The sequence below is a fragment of the Taudactylus pleione genome, unplaced genomic scaffold, assembly GCF_031769625.1.
Source record: "Taudactylus pleione unplaced genomic scaffold, aTauple2 ptg000305l, whole genome shotgun sequence".
Classification (NCBI taxonomy): Eukaryota; Metazoa; Chordata; class Amphibia; order Anura; family Myobatrachidae; genus Taudactylus; species Taudactylus pleione.
Genome location: NW_028284706.1, coordinates 8,742,495 through 8,760,989, shown reverse-complemented (window position 1 = coordinate 8,760,989; position 18,495 = coordinate 8,742,495). Strand labels below are relative to the sequence as shown.

General features: G+C 43.1%; 1 protein-coding gene across 1 annotated transcript in view; it reads right to left on the bottom strand.

Moving 5' to 3' along the window:
- LOC148511557 (uromodulin-like) overlaps positions 1-15,561 on the bottom strand; it is a 58,506-nt gene extending 42,945 nt beyond the window's left edge. Inside the window, exons 1-2 of the mRNA XM_088442102.1 lie at positions 15,487-15,561; positions 6,445-6,459 (exon numbers count right to left, since the gene is read on the bottom strand). Coding sequence (XP_088298228.1) covers positions 6,445-6,459; positions 15,487-15,535 — 64 coding nt within the window. The 5' untranslated portion in view covers positions 15,536-15,561. The remainder of the gene's footprint in view (positions 1-6,444; positions 6,460-15,486) is intronic.
- Between the last annotated feature and the right edge of the window lie 2,934 nt (positions 15,562-18,495).

Sequence of the window (18,495 nt, the reverse complement as noted above, 5' to 3'; positions counted from 1 at the left end):
TTATGAACGCGCTGCAGGTGCCGTATAAGGGAGGATGTTCCTAGGTGGTTGACGTCCCTACCCCTACTTATTTCACCTTTACATATGGTACATATGGCAAGACAGTTGTTGTCCGGATTTGGATAGAAATATTGCCAGACCAAAGAGGTGGAATGTTTGGTCTTCTGCCCAGGCATGACCGTGATGGGCTTTTTCATCCCACGGACAACAACTGTCTCCCCCGGAGCCTGATTTAAACAAACCACATCACCATCAGAATCCTCCTCGCCAACTTCCTCCTCAGCGCCAGCTACACCAGTATCCTCATCCTGTTGTACTTCAACAGTGACATCTTCAATTTGCATATCAGCAAGTGGACTGTGGGTGCTCCTTTCAGCACTTGCAGGGGGCGTGCAAATGGTGGAAAGAGCCACCTCTTCCCGTCCAGTGCTGGGAAGGTCAGGCATCGCAACCACCACCACACTTGGACTCTCCTTGGGGATTTGTGATATCTTCTTAGAAAGCACAGTTCTTCGCTGTGCTTTTGCCAGCTTAACTCTTTTGATTTTTTTAGTGGGAGGAGGGCTTCCATCGTCATGTGAAGCTGAACCACTAGTCATGAACATACTAGGGATCGACCTTAGCCATTCCTTGCCACTCCGTGTCGTAAATGGCATATTGGCAAGTTTACGTTTCTCTTCAGCTGATTTAAATGTCTTTTTCAAGGTCATTTTCCTGAACTTTGCCATTTGGGATTGTATGTGCCCTCTACTATGACATTGGGCATCGGCCTTGGCAGACGACGTTGATGGCATGTTATCGTCTATGTCATGACTAGTGGCAGCAGCTTCAGCACTAGGAGGAAGTGGTTCTTGATCTTTCTCTATTTTATTTTTATCGGAGAAAGTTTGGTCCTCCATTTATGTTATATCGATTTGATATATACGTGCGGCTAAACACAGAAAATAATTTTTTTTTGGGTTTGGACTGGAGTGTACTTTGTGGGTTACAGCACCCTTTAACGGTCAAGCCAGCCGGCCCTTTACTTATGACACAGGCGCACGCTTGGCACTACTTTGTTGATGCACGTGCGGCTACTGCGCACACAATTCACAAACACAGAAAATAATTTTTTTTTGGTTTGGACTGGAGTGTACTTTCGGGGGTTACAGCACCCTTTAACGGTCAAGCCAGCCGGCCCTTTACTTATGACACAGGCGCACGCTTGGCACTACTTTGTTGATGCACGTGCGGCTACTGCGCACACAATTCACAAACACAGAAAATAATTTTTTTTTTGGTTTGGACTGGAGTGTACTTTCGGGGGTTACAGCACCCTTAACGGTCAAGCCAGCCGGCCCTTTACTTATGACACAGGCGCACGCTTGGCACTACTTTGTTGATGCACGTGCGGCTACTGCGCACACAATTCACAAACACAGAAAATAATTTTTTTTTGGTTTGGACTGGAGTGTACTTTCGGGGGTTACAGCACCCTTTAACGGTCAAGCCAGCCGGCCCTTTACTTATGACACAGGCGCACGCTTGGCACTACTTTGTTGATGCACGTGCGGCTACTGCGCACACAATTCACAAACACAGAAAATAATTTTTTTTTTGGTTTGGACTGGAGTGTACTTTGGGGGTTACAGCACCCTTTAACGGTCAAGCCAGCCGGCCCTTTACTTATGACACAGGCGCACGCTTGGCACTACTTTGTTGATGCACGTGCGGCTACTGCGCACACAATTCACAAACACAGAAAATAATTTTTTTTTTGGTTTGGACTGGAGTGTACTTTCGGGGGTTACAGCACCCTTTACGGTCAAGCCAGCCGGCCCTTTACTTATGACACAGGCGCACGCTTGGCACTACTTTGTTGATGCACGTGCGGCTACTGCGCACACAATTCACAAACACAGAAAATAATTTTTTTTTGGTTTGGACTGGAGTGTACTTTCGGGGGTTACAGCACCCTTTAACGGTCAAGCCAGCCGGCCCTTTACTTATGACACAGGCGCACGCTTGGCACTACTTTGTTGATGCACGTGCGGCTACTGCGCACACAATTCACAAACACAGAAAATATATTATTTTTTTAGCACTTGGGGGGAGCACCCCTGATGGACAGAGCACCCCCTGGACAACACTACAGCACTCCTTTAGGACTGGGACACTGCACAGGACTTTGGAGTGGACACAGCCCCTATGGAGAACTGACTGCACAACACAGTCCAGCCAGCCCCTATGGACTTTGAAGTAGTGGACACAGCCCCTATTAACAACAGCAGCACAGCACAACACAGCCAGCCCCTATGGACTTTGAAGTAGTGGACAACAGCAGCACTACACTACACTACACTACACTACACAGCCCTAACTCCCACCCTCCCTCTTCACTGTCCACAGCCGAGTGAGAAAATGGCGCCGACGCGGGTACCTTATATAGGATCCAAAACCCGCGAGACTCGGAAGGCGGGATGATGACGTTTTGCCTCGATTTCAGATCCGAGTCAGGCGGGAAAAGTCGAGCCTGACTCGGATCGGACTCGGATCGGGGGGGCTCGGGGGGGTTCGGATTTCAGAAATCCGAACCCGCTCACCCCTAGTTTAAATGTATATTTTGTAGAGAAAATGCACTTATTAAACATATGTCTGTATAAGACATGACCAGCCTCTGTGTCTGCAGATACTAGATGCTGATTGTGATTCCCTTAGCAGGAGGTCTGATGAATAGGGTGACTGGAAGTTCTCTGTGTGAAGGTGTGAATGGTGTCATATAGCCAAACACTACATGTACAGAACTTCCTTTGAAAAGACAATCTGTTTTTAAGAACCTTTTGGATGTCACTGAATAGTGTTAAGGTTGGAAATGCCAAACTGATTGATAAGGAATCAGGATGAATGTCATTTACTATTTCCTGTGAAATGTTATATCAACGTTTTATGAGACAGTATAATGTATGATAAATCAATTTGTGTTGGTGGATTAGGAAGGAGGATATTGAGTGACTCCTTTGAAATGTAATATGTTGTTAACTTATGTTTTCTGAGATAGCCTGATTGGCTAGAGGGAACACAGGGTGGATTTGCCCCCCTGTGATGATGTGTGTAAGAATGACATAAAAAGAGGGACTGTGAGCCCTGTATGTGTACAACCCTGTAACTTCTGTGAGGAGAAGAGCTGCTGTTTAGATTCCTGTATGTGGTACATCTTTGAAAATCCTTTGTGGAGAATTGCTGTTTGATTTATGTGTGATATTCCCCTTCAGACGGAAGGGAGGGTCTTCTTTAAGACATTGAGCAAATAAACACCGTTTGCCGTTACTTCAATTGACTCAATCCTGCGACCAACAGAATTGCGCCAAAACGCTATTCCGTTCTCCTGCTGTTCTGGCTAAGAGCTCCGTGTCTCCAAGTTCAAGCCCTCTGCCAAGCTACCATGCAGACTTGGTCCATTGCGAGGGATCAGGTGGGAACAGCTGACACCAAACAGGAGGTGTGTCCACAGTTAGTCAAACGCATACGCAGCAGAAGCGGTTCCAGGTTCCAAGGCAGGAGCCTGAGTGTACCTAATAAGCGGTTCCAAACGCCGATGGTAGAGTTTGGTGGCAGCATCGCTACACGCCCACAGCGCAGTGGGCGGAGTCAGTGACAGGAGGTCACTGACGGTGAGTGGGAGTCCAAAAGCGCTAACCCATGACGAGGGACGGCCTAGGCGAAAGGCGTCCGGTCACAGGTGAAAATCCTGATTGTCCATTGAGGTAAGTATAGCTAACATAATTCCCCCCCTAACCCTAACCCTCCCTTAGGGGTGCCTATCCCTAACTTCCCCCAAGTGCCTAACCCTAACCCCCCTCTAAGTGTTGAAACCTAACCCCCCTTCTCCACAGCCTAACCCTAAGTCTCCCGGGAGGGTGCCTAACCCTAACCTCCCCCCGGGTATGCCTAGCTCTAAACCCCCTTCCCCTAACCTAACCCTAAGTCTCTCCTGGGAGCCCCTAACCTAACCCTGCCCCCCTGCACAGCTGTCCGCGCCCGGCACCCGGCTTACCTTCGATCGGTAAGCCGGGTGTCGGGCTCCTGGTGTAGGTCTAATGACAGGCGTCGAGATTTCAATGCCTGTCATTTGTACCTTGCCGGGATTAGACAGTCGGGAAGCCGGCGGTCGGCATTTCGACTGTCGGCTTCCCGACTGCTTCCCCTGCTGACTTGCTGGCTATGCTAATAAGTAATTATTTAACATTTACTGATCATGTGCTGACATAGGCAAAAAAGTTGCTAGTGTGCAGAAAGTTGTTATTGTGCATAAACAACATGATTATGACCTTGGTGTTTGTGCAGCTACATAAAAGAGTTGATGTATTATTCTTTGATTATTATTATTATTATTATTATTATTATTATTATTATTAATATGGTGCCACAACTATTCCGCAGCGCCTTACAAAGTACATAAACAATAAGTTGACCAGTGACTTACATTACAAAACAATACTGGACAAGGACATGGATAATATACAGTGCTATTTTAGCAACATAACACCCACATAAGCAGCAGAGCATAAGCAACCAAGTGTTAGGTGCCCTAGTGGGGAGTAAGATGTAGATGAAAGTAATGTAGGGAGAAGCACAAGAGGTTAGAGGGCCCTGCTCATAAGAGCTTACATTCTAAAATGGAGGGGCGGATAAACAGGTGTGACACAGATGGGGTAGACGGGGAGGAAGGAGCATGTAGCAGCAAGTTAGGATGAGAGATGGAAGGCATTAATGAAGTCACACCGGGGGTCCAAAGATGCGGACTGCCCCCGGGGACCATTTTGTGTGAAGTGCTATCTCCCTCACTGTGTCAGTAGCCGAGTGCTGCATGTAATAATTTAATGAAGTTTATATTAATAACCGGGGAGCCACCGCCAAATGAGTTAGTTAGAAAGCTATACAGTATCCTCAACTGGAACCAAGGAGACGTATCTAGCTTCAACTGACTATCGATAAGGGTGTCTTAAAGACAAAAGGGTCTCCCCGGATATAACCTGCTTGACTGCTATTACTGAAAAACAAAAGGTCAGTTCATTAAATATCCCCTTGGATCTAAAGAACAATATCACTGGTTACACAATACTTACACATGTAGCGGAACAAAATAAACAGTAAATCAGTGAAGAAAGGGGGTTCCCACAATGTTATCTGTTGGGAAGATATTCTGCAATATAACCAGAATCTGAGCAAGAGTACAGTATGTGAAATCTTCTGTTTCTCCTTATTATGTCCCCTGGTAATAGAAATGGTGTCACAAGGGGGGTGCAAGGGATGCGCCCAGGGATGACACCAAAGTGCTGGCTCCTCCTCAGTGACAGGAGCCAGATGATGCACTGTAGCATTACATGCAACACTTGGATCCTGACACATTGAGGGAGATGGCACTTCACACAGGCTTGTTCCTGGGGACAGTCTGCATCCCCAGACCTCCAGTGTGGCTAGACAGGGGTTTGGGCAGCAAGGTCACGTCCCCTATCCGTGAGGCCATGCCCCATATATGTGAGGCCATGCCCCCTATTTACAGATACTTTGCCATGTGTACTACGATCTCATCTGATGGGTAGGAATGGACATCGGAAGCCTGGCATTGAAGTTGCCGGGCTTTTTACATCAAATCATGTGATACTGTAACCATTGTAATGGTTATAGTACCGCCTGAAAAGGGGTGGGGCCTATGGGAAAGGGGGCAGAGCATCACGATCCGCCCCACACCTCACTGTGGAGGCGTGCCCAGCACTCTCCGAGATGCTGGGCTGCCCCCAGGCTCCCCTATATAGAGAATATATACCATGTGCATGCGCACAGCATCTATTCTACTGCTGCACACCAGCCCCTCTACAGCCAGCCATCGGATGGGCATGGGAAAGTTGTATCCGTTGGCTGACAACCATCAAATTTCTAGTATTCAATGGAAAAATTACTTGCATCGAATCAGAAACATTGTTGGTTGCTAACCATCGGCATCTGATTTCCATCCCTACTTATGTTTCCGCACCGGGTGTCACCAGGGTGAGTGACACCACTGGGTAATAGGATGCTGGGAGAGGCTGCCACACCAATTAGGGAAATAAGGATTCGCAGTTAAGGGAAAGTATTTTATTGTGTAACACAGTTGTGTTTATACAGTATATATGGAGGCCATGAGGGCAGGTGAAAATGTAGACCTTGTTGTACAGCTTGTGAGAATGTTTCTATTACTACAACATTTGGAAACATCAAATATTTCAATGCAAGTGTCACCTGGGTTTTGCTGCAAAATATAGAAGCAGCATAATGTATGTATCTGTCCTAACACCCGATGTCAGAGTATTGTGTTCTTACATAAATCCTTCCAATTTTCATCACTCAATAGATTATTTTTGAATGACAATATTATACATAATATACATTTGAAATAAAACAATATGGTGTTTTAAAATGACTTACTGTAGCATGCTGCCTCTGCAAGGAAAGAGAAAAATAATGTTACTTATTATTTTTACAGTTTTATTCTATATTTTCTTTTAAAAAATAATATTTAAAAAGTTTTTTAGTCTCACATAAATATTATGTATAACTCCCCTATAGGAATTGTAATATACAATACAATATTAGCAATTTGTTTTGCTATTTAGTTTCTTTGAATAAAAATTATTTCAGTAATGATTTGCATAATAAGATTACATTTTTATCAGTTTGCTGTCACCACGTTTATGAACCATAACATGAAAGTAGCTTCCAGTTATGTAGTCATTGTTGTCCTACAAAAAAGGCTTAGCTATTATTACTACACTATTTTGTGATTTCAATCGTTCTGCTATTGGTTACATGTTGCTGCGAAAGTGATGTGGTCATGTGGATGAAATGTGTGCTTACACTGTTATACCTTATCTTGTGTCTCTGGTATACGATGGGAGAGCTGCCTACCTTTGCATGTGTAAAAGGCACATTAACTGAAGGGGAGCTATACACAACCCTAATGCAAACCCTTTGCTTCTCCTTCAGCACTACCGTCCATGCGTGGTATGAGTGGAGAGTGCCAGGGAGGGTGGCTACGGATCCAGAGACGCTTTCAGAAGGAGGGGGCCAGTGTGCAGGCTCCAATTGGGCCCCTCCTCTCCGGCAGTGCAGTTCTCCAGGAACATGGCACCCATACCACATTCCTGGGATATCTCTACTGCACATGCGCAAATCACCGGGGAAATGGCCACGGTGGCCATTTTCATAGTGATTTATTCAGCGCTACTGCCAGCGCCTGGCTGACAGGGAGGTAAGTATATTTAATTGGTTGCAGGGTGTGCGGTGTGTGGGGCTCCCTGGATATAGGGGCCCATGTGCACAGCACACCTTCACCCATTATAAATAAGTTCCTGTACAGATCCCTCTCCTGGTACTTTTTGTGGTCTGTAGCCCATAGGCAACAGCAGCTAACTACACTTTGAGATAGTGTTAGCTACAAGGGCCAGTCTCCGGAATGCAGATACATTCAAGGGAATTTCTAATTTTGAAGATATCTCTCAAAAAAGGGTGTTTATGGGATACCTGAAATTTACTTTAGTAAATAGGCCTAATAGAAACAAATTCACATATGCTATTTTAGTGTTTTTGTGCCTGCTTATAGATGGATAGATAGATAGATAGATAGATAGACAGACAGACAGACAGACAGACAGACAGACAGACAGATAGATAGATAGATAGATAGATAGATAGATAGATATGAGGTAGCTAAATAGATATCAGGCCCGGATCTCCCACAAGGCAACCTAGGCGCTCGCCTAGGGCCCCGCGAGTCCCAAGGGGCCCGTGGATGGGCCCCTTTGGACTCATGGGCCCCTAGACGGCCCCTTTTCCCCAAGAAATCTGGCCGGTCAAAATGCTCCCAGAGGAGGACTGTACGAGTACCGCGTGACAACATGGTGTCACAAGGACCCCCTTATAGAGATCCACTGTGGCGCCACTGTCTGCATTGTCACAGAGTGACTGTGCATAAGAGGGAGGAGGAGGATCATAGGTTCTCCGAACAGACCCATCCAGCTCCAGCCCACCCCCAGCACAGCAGCCTCTGCCACTGACTGCCAGGCTTGCAGCTTGCCACCAGTAGCATGCATCGGTGGCACCCAGCAAGGAGCAGAGGGACAGGCCAAGGCAGAGTCTGGCTGAGTGAGACAGTGACCGAGGATCCAGATCTCAGGGAATCACAGCAGCCTGTCAGGTAGGGTCAAGTACTGCTATTCTCAACTGCTCTAATATAGATTGAATTATGTAGGATTTATTTTTTATGGTAGATGGGGTCTGGGAAGTGGACAGGACTGCCATATATTACAAGCATATAGTAATATACATTATGATGATCATGGTATTATTCGTATTATTAGTACATCAATCCAGGATGATGGTATTTTCATGTTAGGTACTTGTAATATACTATACTATAATGCAGTCCTGTCCACTCCCCACCTACCATTAAAAAAATAGTCTGAGTCTAAAGAGGTCTTTAGAGTTTCAGAGGATTTTCCTAGGACCACATTGATAGAAAATTGGGAGGAAGCTTTTTATTTTTTGAGGTGTTGAATTGCACCCAATCTGACAACCTCTAAATCAGTTAGGCCTTCTTGTTTCCCGAACATTTTGAGCAGCCAGAGAGAAGACGACCTGGTTCACCACAGTACAGACACAGCTTATTCTTGAACCTCCTTTCCCTCTCTACAGCAGGAAGGTGAGACTTCACGACCTGCCTGGGCTCTTATGGATGCTCAACTGGTGCTGTGAAACATGGGGCAAGCTTGAAGCTGAAGCACAGACACTGTTCCCTCTCTTGTGCTCTCTCTTTGTGGCGAAGATCTACCCGGATACACAAGGAAATCAGGTCATCCAGAGAAGTTGGCAATTCTCTAGTTGCAAGTACATCATTAATTTGCTCTGATAGTCCTTGCGCAAATGCAGTGACCAAGGCTTCGTTTTTCCACCCTAACTCTGAGGCAAGGGTTCAGAATTGTATAGTATATTGTCCTGCAGATTGGCTGCCTTGGTTCAAATGCAGAATAGCCGACCCTGCAGAAGATACTCACCCGGGTTCATCGAAGACCTTCTGAAAGGCTGCCAGGAAACCAGCACTGTTATTAACCAGAGAAGCCAAAGCAATGCCTGTCCAGACAGTAGCTAGATGACAAAAGCCACTTTTATCCTCTTGGATGAGAAATTCACCGTCTGGATCTTGAACTGAATCATGCACTGCTTCAGGAATCCTCGACAGCCTTTGGGATCCCTATCATACTTTGAAGAATTCATTACCCATAACATCTGTCATGTCTAGTGTCCTGGAGTCCCCTATTGAGGGTCTGGAAGTTGTAGTCCCGGGTCAATGAAGGAATCAGGAGCGAGGGGCCTGGATGTTCAGTCTCCTCATCCACAAGCATCGGATGTTGGCGAGACCTGACCTAGGGTACGGAGTCTAACCTGCTGGGAGGTGTTCACTAGTGAGAACTGACACAGCTACCACTGGATTAGGATCTATCAGGTGATTCAGCCAAGATGGCTGCACCCATGACCATCGTCGCAGGAACTCCAATATGGAGAATTGCATTAGTCACCCTGGCCCCGGGAAGAATACGCAGCAAGTCACCCACCGCTGCACCTGATGTCTCACTGCTCTTGCTAATGAGGGGAAGCCGGCACTGCGGTAAGTAACAGCCAATCCTAGGCAGAATCCTGACAACACCGCAGAAGCACCTGCAGCTTGAACTGTCCCCGCAGGGGTGGAGCTGGTTGTGGCTGAGTGACACCAACTCCTTGCATTAGCTTTTGTAAACACTGCATCTGGGCCTGGTCTTGTTCTTGCTTTTTGACTCTGATGAGAGGTTCTCCAGCAAGTTACATGGTGAAAGATTAACAACAGCTTCCATGGTTTTGGCAAGAAAATTGTATTGCAACTCTCCGATAGATAGTAGATGCTAACCCATACTTTGGGATTGGCAAGACCCAGTACTGAGGCACAGAGTCTAACGTGCCAGCGGTGTTCACCAGGGACCTCCACAAGGAGATTTGGAGTTAGCTAAATCCAGGGCTGGACTAGCCATCGGGCACTTCTGGCATTTGCCAGAATGGCCGATGGTGTCAGGGCCGGTTTGAGGAGGGCAGAAGTACCCCCACCCTCCACCCAATGCCGCTAGATACTAGATATGCAGGCATGGGGAGGGAAGGGAAGGGGGCATGCTGTGAGGCCAGGCCCCTTTGACTCACGGCACATCCCCTCGAAGCTAACCCACACCTCTTTGTAAACTGACAGAATGCCTGGGCTGATGTACAGCCCCAGTCCATCCCTTGCTGAATCCGACACACAGGTCATGGCCATCAGCCTGGGTTCCCTAGTACAGGTGCTATTATACTCTGGATTAAAGAGCTGTGTATGTTGAAGGCTTATAATGTAATCAACAAGCTGGGTCAGAACCAAATGGTCAAGATGGTACTAGGGAGCAGATGTATGCAAGTCACAGAGGATAGCCAAGGGTCAAAACCAGAATACTATGCACAGTACCAGGAAGGAGACAATGTCAGGTCACGAACAACCAAGGTCAGGAACAAGCAATAGTATCACAGGTAAGCATGTTGGAGTAAGATTTGGGAGCCTATACTCTGGCACAGGAGTGATCCCAGGCTCTTCCTTATATAGGGACGGCTTGAATTAGGCACCTCCTTTGACATCACGATGGAAGGTGGTCTGGCCCTTTAAATGTATTTCAGTTCGGCGCCTGCCATGCAGGGGAACTGAGCCCACCCGCACCAAGCCGCTGAGAGGAGGAGGATTCAACAGCAGCAGGCTCTGGGGACACCAGGTCTGTTGCTCTGCCATTGCGCCACCGCTGGACCCCATAAGTGCATGCCGGTGTCCGGCATTCTGTGACAAAAACATGAGTAACACAACCCATTCCAAAGATATTCTATTCGGTGAGGTGCTACACACCTGAGCACAGGCGGCAACGAAGAAACGGGGAATCTATCCTCTGCTAGAAAAAGAAAAGACCAGGTAATGCCAGTCAGTGTTAAGGTCTTTCCACCTCACTCCATATTACAGGAGACGAAGCAACATCACGTTTAAAGGGAATAACCGATCCTATTATTTATGGAACATACTTCAGCCATTTGGCTAATGGTTAACATTGTAGCAGGAGACAGAAGTTTTTATATATGCTATTTTCTGTTTTAAAAGGAATACAGGTCCCTGGACATTATCTAAGCTGGTTAGGCTTAATTCTTTGCATCACAAGCAGATGCACCTTGTGTGTTGTGTGAATATATACACACAGACACATTATATACTATTTATAACTGATTGCAATTGTGCTTTTTATTATATATTGTTGTTTATATATCTCCAGGTACCTGGTATTTATTGTTATTTGTGAAACAATTTTATGAATACTTTTCTATAGAATAAATACATATATTATTTAGCCATTTACTCAGAGCGGGAATTCTCTAATTCTTTATACCTTTTCTTCCTCTTATTATCTTTGTTTTAATTATCTTCCTTCTTTCTAATCTTAACATGTTTTAGTGCCATAAGCATGGCTATAGTTTAGACTTTAGCTTTTCTAGCTCTTATCCTGTTAACTGGGAATGGACCCAGGTTGCTTAAATGGCTGCTGAACATTTAACTGCTTACCCCGAAAGGTCTTGCGCAGATAGTCTCATTTGTATTGTATGGAAGATAAATAAGCCTGAGTTGTAAGTCTGTATTTATTTGTTTTAATATAGTCATTGATGTCAGACCTCCCACTATGGCTGACTGCTGTACATACACAGCATTGAACATAACACAGTTTCATCTTTGTTCTCTTTACAATTCTTAATAAAAGGAAAGTCATTACACAATGTATACGTTAACTGACATTTTCTCTTTGATGGTGGCATTCCTAAATATTTATAAATTAGAACTATGAGCTAAAACGCAAAATAGGATTTAATATAAATGATGGGACATATATTTTTATCCCTTATAGCAGTGTTATAGTCTAGTTTATATATACAGTATATTAGTATATGGAGTCTTTTGCACAGAACTTAGTAGTGTGAAAATTATTTTTTATCCATTAGTGTAGAGTAACAATAGTCTAGTTTATACCGTATTTTCAAGGGGATGTAGTCATGTGACTGGCGGCTGCCAGTCACAATCCCGGAATTGGAATGCCAGCTAAGGATTAATGATAGGCGTCAAAATACCGACACCTATCATAATTCCGACGCCAGAATGCCGAGGACGCCATCCCAAATGATGGTAAGTCTGGGGCTAGTTCAGAGCTTCCCATGGTTGCCAGTGCAACGTGTTTCACAGCGTATGCTGTGAGAGAGTTCCTGTGCTGCTGTATACCTGCCTGTTTGAGTGCTCGCCTGTGCTCCTGCTGGATCCCAGCTTCCAAGTAGCCAGCACCGCTCTGCCTACTCCCAGTCTCCTGCTGGAACCATCCTGCACCTTCTTTTTACCCTTTCCCTTCTGTGTATACAGTTAACCCTGAACCTACACTGCCTCCATTTACATAGCTCCTTTTTCTACACATCTCAGTACAACTCTCCACTTAATTCATCAGCTGCTGTTATTCTAATTACTCCATTACCTCTCTGGATTTCACTTCACCTGTTTCAATCAATACTGTCATCCTGTCTGCAGCCTTGCAGTGATCGTTTGGATTACAAAGACTTTAATTTGTTCTGCCACTACCTGGACATTACCTATACATACTTCACTACAGTTTCTAATCATCACCCTCCTCTTAATATTCTGGACTTTATTTTATTATCCGTGTACATGTCTGCAAGTTCACCCATTAAAAGACCCACTTTTCAATTGAAATCTGTTCAGTTATCTGCTCCTATTTCCACCCCGTTGACAACAAACTCAGATCCTAACACTGATGATGCGCAGGAGCTGATTCTGGATGATATGAACGATTTGTTGTTCCAATCTGTCAAATCGTTCATAATATCATCCAGTGTGTATCCAGCATAACCCTGCTCGTTGCCTGGGTTGGACTTTGGTTACTTTTCAAGGACCCTTTCACACCCAGCTGCAACTCAGGTCTACCCAGCAATAACCGGGGTTATTTTGGCAGTGTGAAAGGGTTATTAGACTCAGCCAAAGAAATATTTAAAAACTGGGTCCGGCCTGATCTTGAAGCCACCCCTCCAGCAAACAGACTATATTTACAAATAATTATATAATATCAGACAACTCTGTCTGTTTAGTGACTTTCACTGTCACAAACAGCCTGGTTTATACAGAGCACTTCATCTCAACAGCATTGAGTTTCTTCTTTCTCTTACACTGCTCAGTGAGTGTGGGGTGGAGTGATATTTCCAGTCCAATGGCTAGCCACAGAATGCCTGAGCACCACTGTGGGTGGGAAGAAAAAGACACCCAGCCTCAGTTGACATCATGATATAACATGCAGCCGACTGTAGGCACGCATGATGCATTTCCTGACCGACCACTCCCCATCTTCTGCAATCACTGTGATAACAGCACCCCTACAGTGACAGTGGCCACCCCTCAAGCCTCACTCCTCCAAAACTGGAACACTTGGGCATCCTGAATACTATTTCTGGGATGCCAGGTGCATTCGCCAAATCCGCTACAATCCCAGAAAAATTGATATAGCATCCCTAGCTATGGACTACCCTTTGCAAATTTTAACAGATTTTACTAGAGAAAGGTCCTCTGGATTCCTCTCCATCTGCCCCCACAGACACATGCTCATCACTGTTCTAATTAAGAACAGTGATGAGCCTATAATACAAATTGAAGAGTAGTGTTTGTGGCCTCTAACTTTGAACAAAGCAGCATATTACCCTTAATCTCAGTAATAAATGAGAACAACACATTTAATAAAAGAGACTAATCTGTATTCACACAACTGAATGCATTTTAATGACAATACTGCACCATGTTTTAATCATGCTATAATATTTATGTAATTTTGGCATATTCCAAAGCAAACTCATTGTCTGTTCCTCAATTTGGCTTTCGTGTCATCAAGAGATTCCTAGCTTTCGAGTATCAGAAGCAGTCATCACATATTATAAAGGAAACTTTTAACATATAAGAAGTATTATTCTCAATGAAACTGCTCCGCTAATTAAATATATGTATATGTGAATGAATACTTGCAAATAAAGTAATTTTAGAAACATAACGGATCATGATTTGCTTATTTTTTTTTTACTATGGTATGTTTACCCCCCCAGTTTTCACTCTATCCTTCCAATAACACATAGCTATTATCTTGCAGTTAAAATATTGGCATGTATTTGATATTATTATTATATGTATTCGATATTGTTATATTTATTATTATTATTATTATTATTATTATTTTCCTTTTATGTAAAGCAGTAGTGTCTAACTCGGGCCATCCAGCTGCAGTGGAACTACAAATCCTAGCATGCCCTGCCACAGTTTTAGCATGCCCTAAAAACAAAACTGTGGCAGTGCATGCTGGGATGTGTAGTTCCACTGCAGCTGGAAGCCCGAGTTTGACAACACTGATGTAAAACATTAACATCTTATGCAGCACTCTACCCGAAGTGGATTTTTAACTTTTTATACAAATAAATTACATACAATTCAATGAAATAGAATGTAAAGATGACCCTGTCCAAATGATCTTACAGTCATAGAGGTATATTTACTAAAGTGCAGGGTTTTAGAAGTGGAGACATAGCAACCAATCAGATTCTAGCTATTATCTTCTAGATGGTGCTAGAGAAATGTTAAGTAGAATCTGATAGGTTGCTATGGGCAACATCTCCACTTCTAAAAAGCCACACTTTAGTAAATATACCTCAATTTGTGTTGCTGAAACACTGAATACATAAGGAAAGTGTACTGTATAACGACTATAGCTGCTGGTGTGTATGTGTTTGTGGCTATTGTTTGTAAGGCAGCAACTTTATTATCTGCTAATTATAAAACAAACATGCAATAAGGGCAGGCACAATGTTTCCTCTCATTTCTTGAATGATTATCTTAGTAGGAAAATGTTATAATAATCAACAAAAGTGGTGGTTTTAAAATGGTAGGAAGTTGGACTGTTGCCTAGCATGTCTGCATAGATTTTCCCATCTCTACACATACCAAGAAGCTCATCTAGTGTCTCCTGAGAATTGAGATTAACAGCCTACTTTAAAATTATCTGAGCATATCCAGATGAACAGGTACAAAACCAAGGAGATTTACAGCATGAAACCAGTGAGCTTTGTAAATTCGGTCCAGTTTGTTTAAAAAAATGCTGCAAGTACAGTATAAAAAGTTCTTGTAATCCAAATCTTGCACAATGTGAATAGGAGAAATGATAATAATCAATTTAGCATAAATGATAATTACATTTTCCCATAACTGCATTTTAGGCAAAAAGTAAATGCTGATTTCAAACATAATTAAATACATTTCCCATAAATGTATCATCCTTAGCTAACCCACAAATAAACAATTACCTGTATATCTCAGAAGGATGCACAGGGTGATACAAATGAGGAATTTCATTTCTTTATATTCTTTCTGCCTCCTCTCCAATGTCAAGTGCTAAGATGCACTCTGTATTTGTTGCTTTTATATTAGCAATAGATTACATGTTGTAAGGACGTAATAGGGTCAACAACAGAATGATTGGACAATTTTTGTAGAAGAGGTGGTTCTGGATTATTTTTAAGTACATTCATCTTTACATACTGTCTTTAATGCTGGCCTGTAACATCTTCAGGGCTAAGAAAAAGTGTAATTCAGGAATGTGATTGTACAGTTACAGTGAAAATGAAATCTTTGATGATGAAAAGGTGCCTTTGCTTTCCCCTAAGGTTACATGTCATAGGTTGTTCTTGACACTGACAATAATGTTTTATTTTTCCTGCAGCTTTTAGTTGACAAAAATAGAGTAAGGTGCACAGAAAACAGTGTAGAATCTATAATATAGTCCTGAATGTCATCTTGTCTTAGTCATGCGCTGTAGTAAGCTAATGGTTTTGGTAGCCAGAGCACACCATCTCTTCAACTAATGGTTCTCGCTGCTACAATGGGACCACATCAAGCAGAACATTCCCAATGTCACAGCAGACCACTGCCTTGCTAGAAGATGGGGAAGGTGTCTGATCCCCAGAGTCACAACTAAGATTGTAGTCATGATAATTGTCACACAGAGGAGGTAGAGAGCGGTCTGGCGAATATATAAGTTTAAAAGCTAAAAAGACCTATATTAAATTCTGTGGTATTGATCAATTTGTGGTTTGTTTTCAAACCCGTCGCTTGTAAATTTAGCACCTGGTTTTACTTCCAATCAAGCTGCTAATCAATTTATTCCTCAAAGTGTTTGCTCTTCTAAATTTTGTTATAGGGCTCTCTGACAATCATCTTCTCAAAATGTTGTTATGGGTGTCAAGAGGAAGGATGGGGGGTGGTTACTATTTACCCGGGCCCTTGCATAGTATTTAACATATTTTTAAGAGTGTGTGGCCACACTTCCTGGGTTTGGACAAGAACCCCTCAGTGCCCAGGCTCTGTGGATGTCTCAACAGTCCTGAATATTGTCTAGCTTAAGTCATTATAAAAAAATATATATTTTCTTATTTAATGTGAATATGAGCTCTAATTAGACACAAATACCATATAGTAATGCACATAATGGCTATTAAAGATTTCAGAACTTATTCCATGTAATCTTGTGGAAAAACTGGGAGAAATATATTCAGCCGCAATGCTGAAATTATTTGAATTTTATTACAATGGGTTAGATAAAGAACACTACTAAGTTATTTATTATGTTAAGTATTGGATGCCACATATAGTTCTATACGCTAATGCTTGGAACAAATACTAATACATATTGAAAATTACATGTGCTAATTATTATTGATGCACAAAATTGGTATGCATGAATGATGAATACAGCAGAATCTATAAAGTATTATTTAAAACATTATTTCAGTCACTAAAACATGATTTTCAGAGGTTTCAGAACTCACGAATGGGCTTATTGTGTCACTCAGTCTAAGATGGGCATCATTTCTCCTCAGCAACCTGAGTGGACTTACTTCAACACTCTTAGGGTATAGGGAATAGCATGGTCGCATAATGATTAGCTTGCTGCCTCACAGCACTGAGGTCTTTTGTTTGATTCACACCAAGACCTCCCTATGTTTGCATGAGCTTCCGCTGGGTACTTTGATTTCCTCCTATTATACAAACTACAGGTAGAGTAATTGTATTCTGACAAAAAATTTACCCTAATGAATTGGTGTGTGGTGTGTGTGCAAGTGGTAGTGAATATAGATTGTAAGCTCCACTAGGGTAGGGACTGATACGAAGGACTGAAATATTCTCTGCAAAGTGTGACAGAATATATATGCACTATATAAATAATTATAAATAATAAATACATTAATTCATATTATTTATCAATTATAATAAGTTGACAAAATGAAATGATTGCTAATAGGGCCAATAAACATATATTTATGATCAGAGAATTAGTTAATATTTTATGATGCAGGCACCATTTATGGTAACTTGAAGAGTAAGAACAAGACTTTGCTCCATAGTGTATAAAATATTTATTTTGAGCAATATAAAATGGAAACAGCAAGCTACATTAGTACCAGACTAAACTTACCTGCTTCTGTGAGCAGACATGCCTACTAGCAGCTCCTGCCTTGCTGGGGATTTGAGCTGACGAGACTTGCCTCCAACATCCCTGAACCCCCATGGTGTTTGTGAATATCGCATCTAGAACCTATTTGTAGCACTGTGTCCAGGTTTTGATTTATGGCAGCTGGTGACAGCAGTCTCCTGGAACTTCTCCACCTTACCTATTAACTTGCTGTTCCTGCTCATTGTGTTCCGGAGTAACGATGACTGGGTTCCACTGAGGTGCCTTTCTTCTTTTGCTGGACTGTGGTTTAGTCTACCCTAGATGCCCCCTGGTTGGTTAAGGAGGATGGAGCTGTTATATCTTCTCTGGAAAGAGACAAGGTGCTGGACCCAGATGGCTTCTCTTACAATTTTTGCATGCTTTTTCATTAGAGGCTGGCTCTGCTTCTAGTGAGAGTATTAACACCCCAGGTGTTTCTTTTCCAACAGAAATGTTGGAGGCTAGGATTGTTGGGGTGGGATTTGTTGTGGGAGGGCAAACTCCTTATAATTGGTGTGTTCTTATGGTAACTGAATCCTATGGTAGTTCTGGTTGCCTACTTCTTGTACATTTGTTGGATGCAGAAAAGGCAACTGGGCTATATGCACTCAATTCTTTTAAATTTGATATTAGAGGTCGATTTTTGGAGGTGGTCCTGGAGTTATTTTCCTCTTCATCAGCTCGGGTTTTTGGTAATGGTTTTCAAGCCTCTCCTATATTTATCAGTAATGATACTTGGCAGGGGTGTCCCTTTTTGCCCCTTAAATTTATTTTATCAGTTAAACCCTTTGGCGGAAAGAATCTGTATGACAGTCTCTGTCAC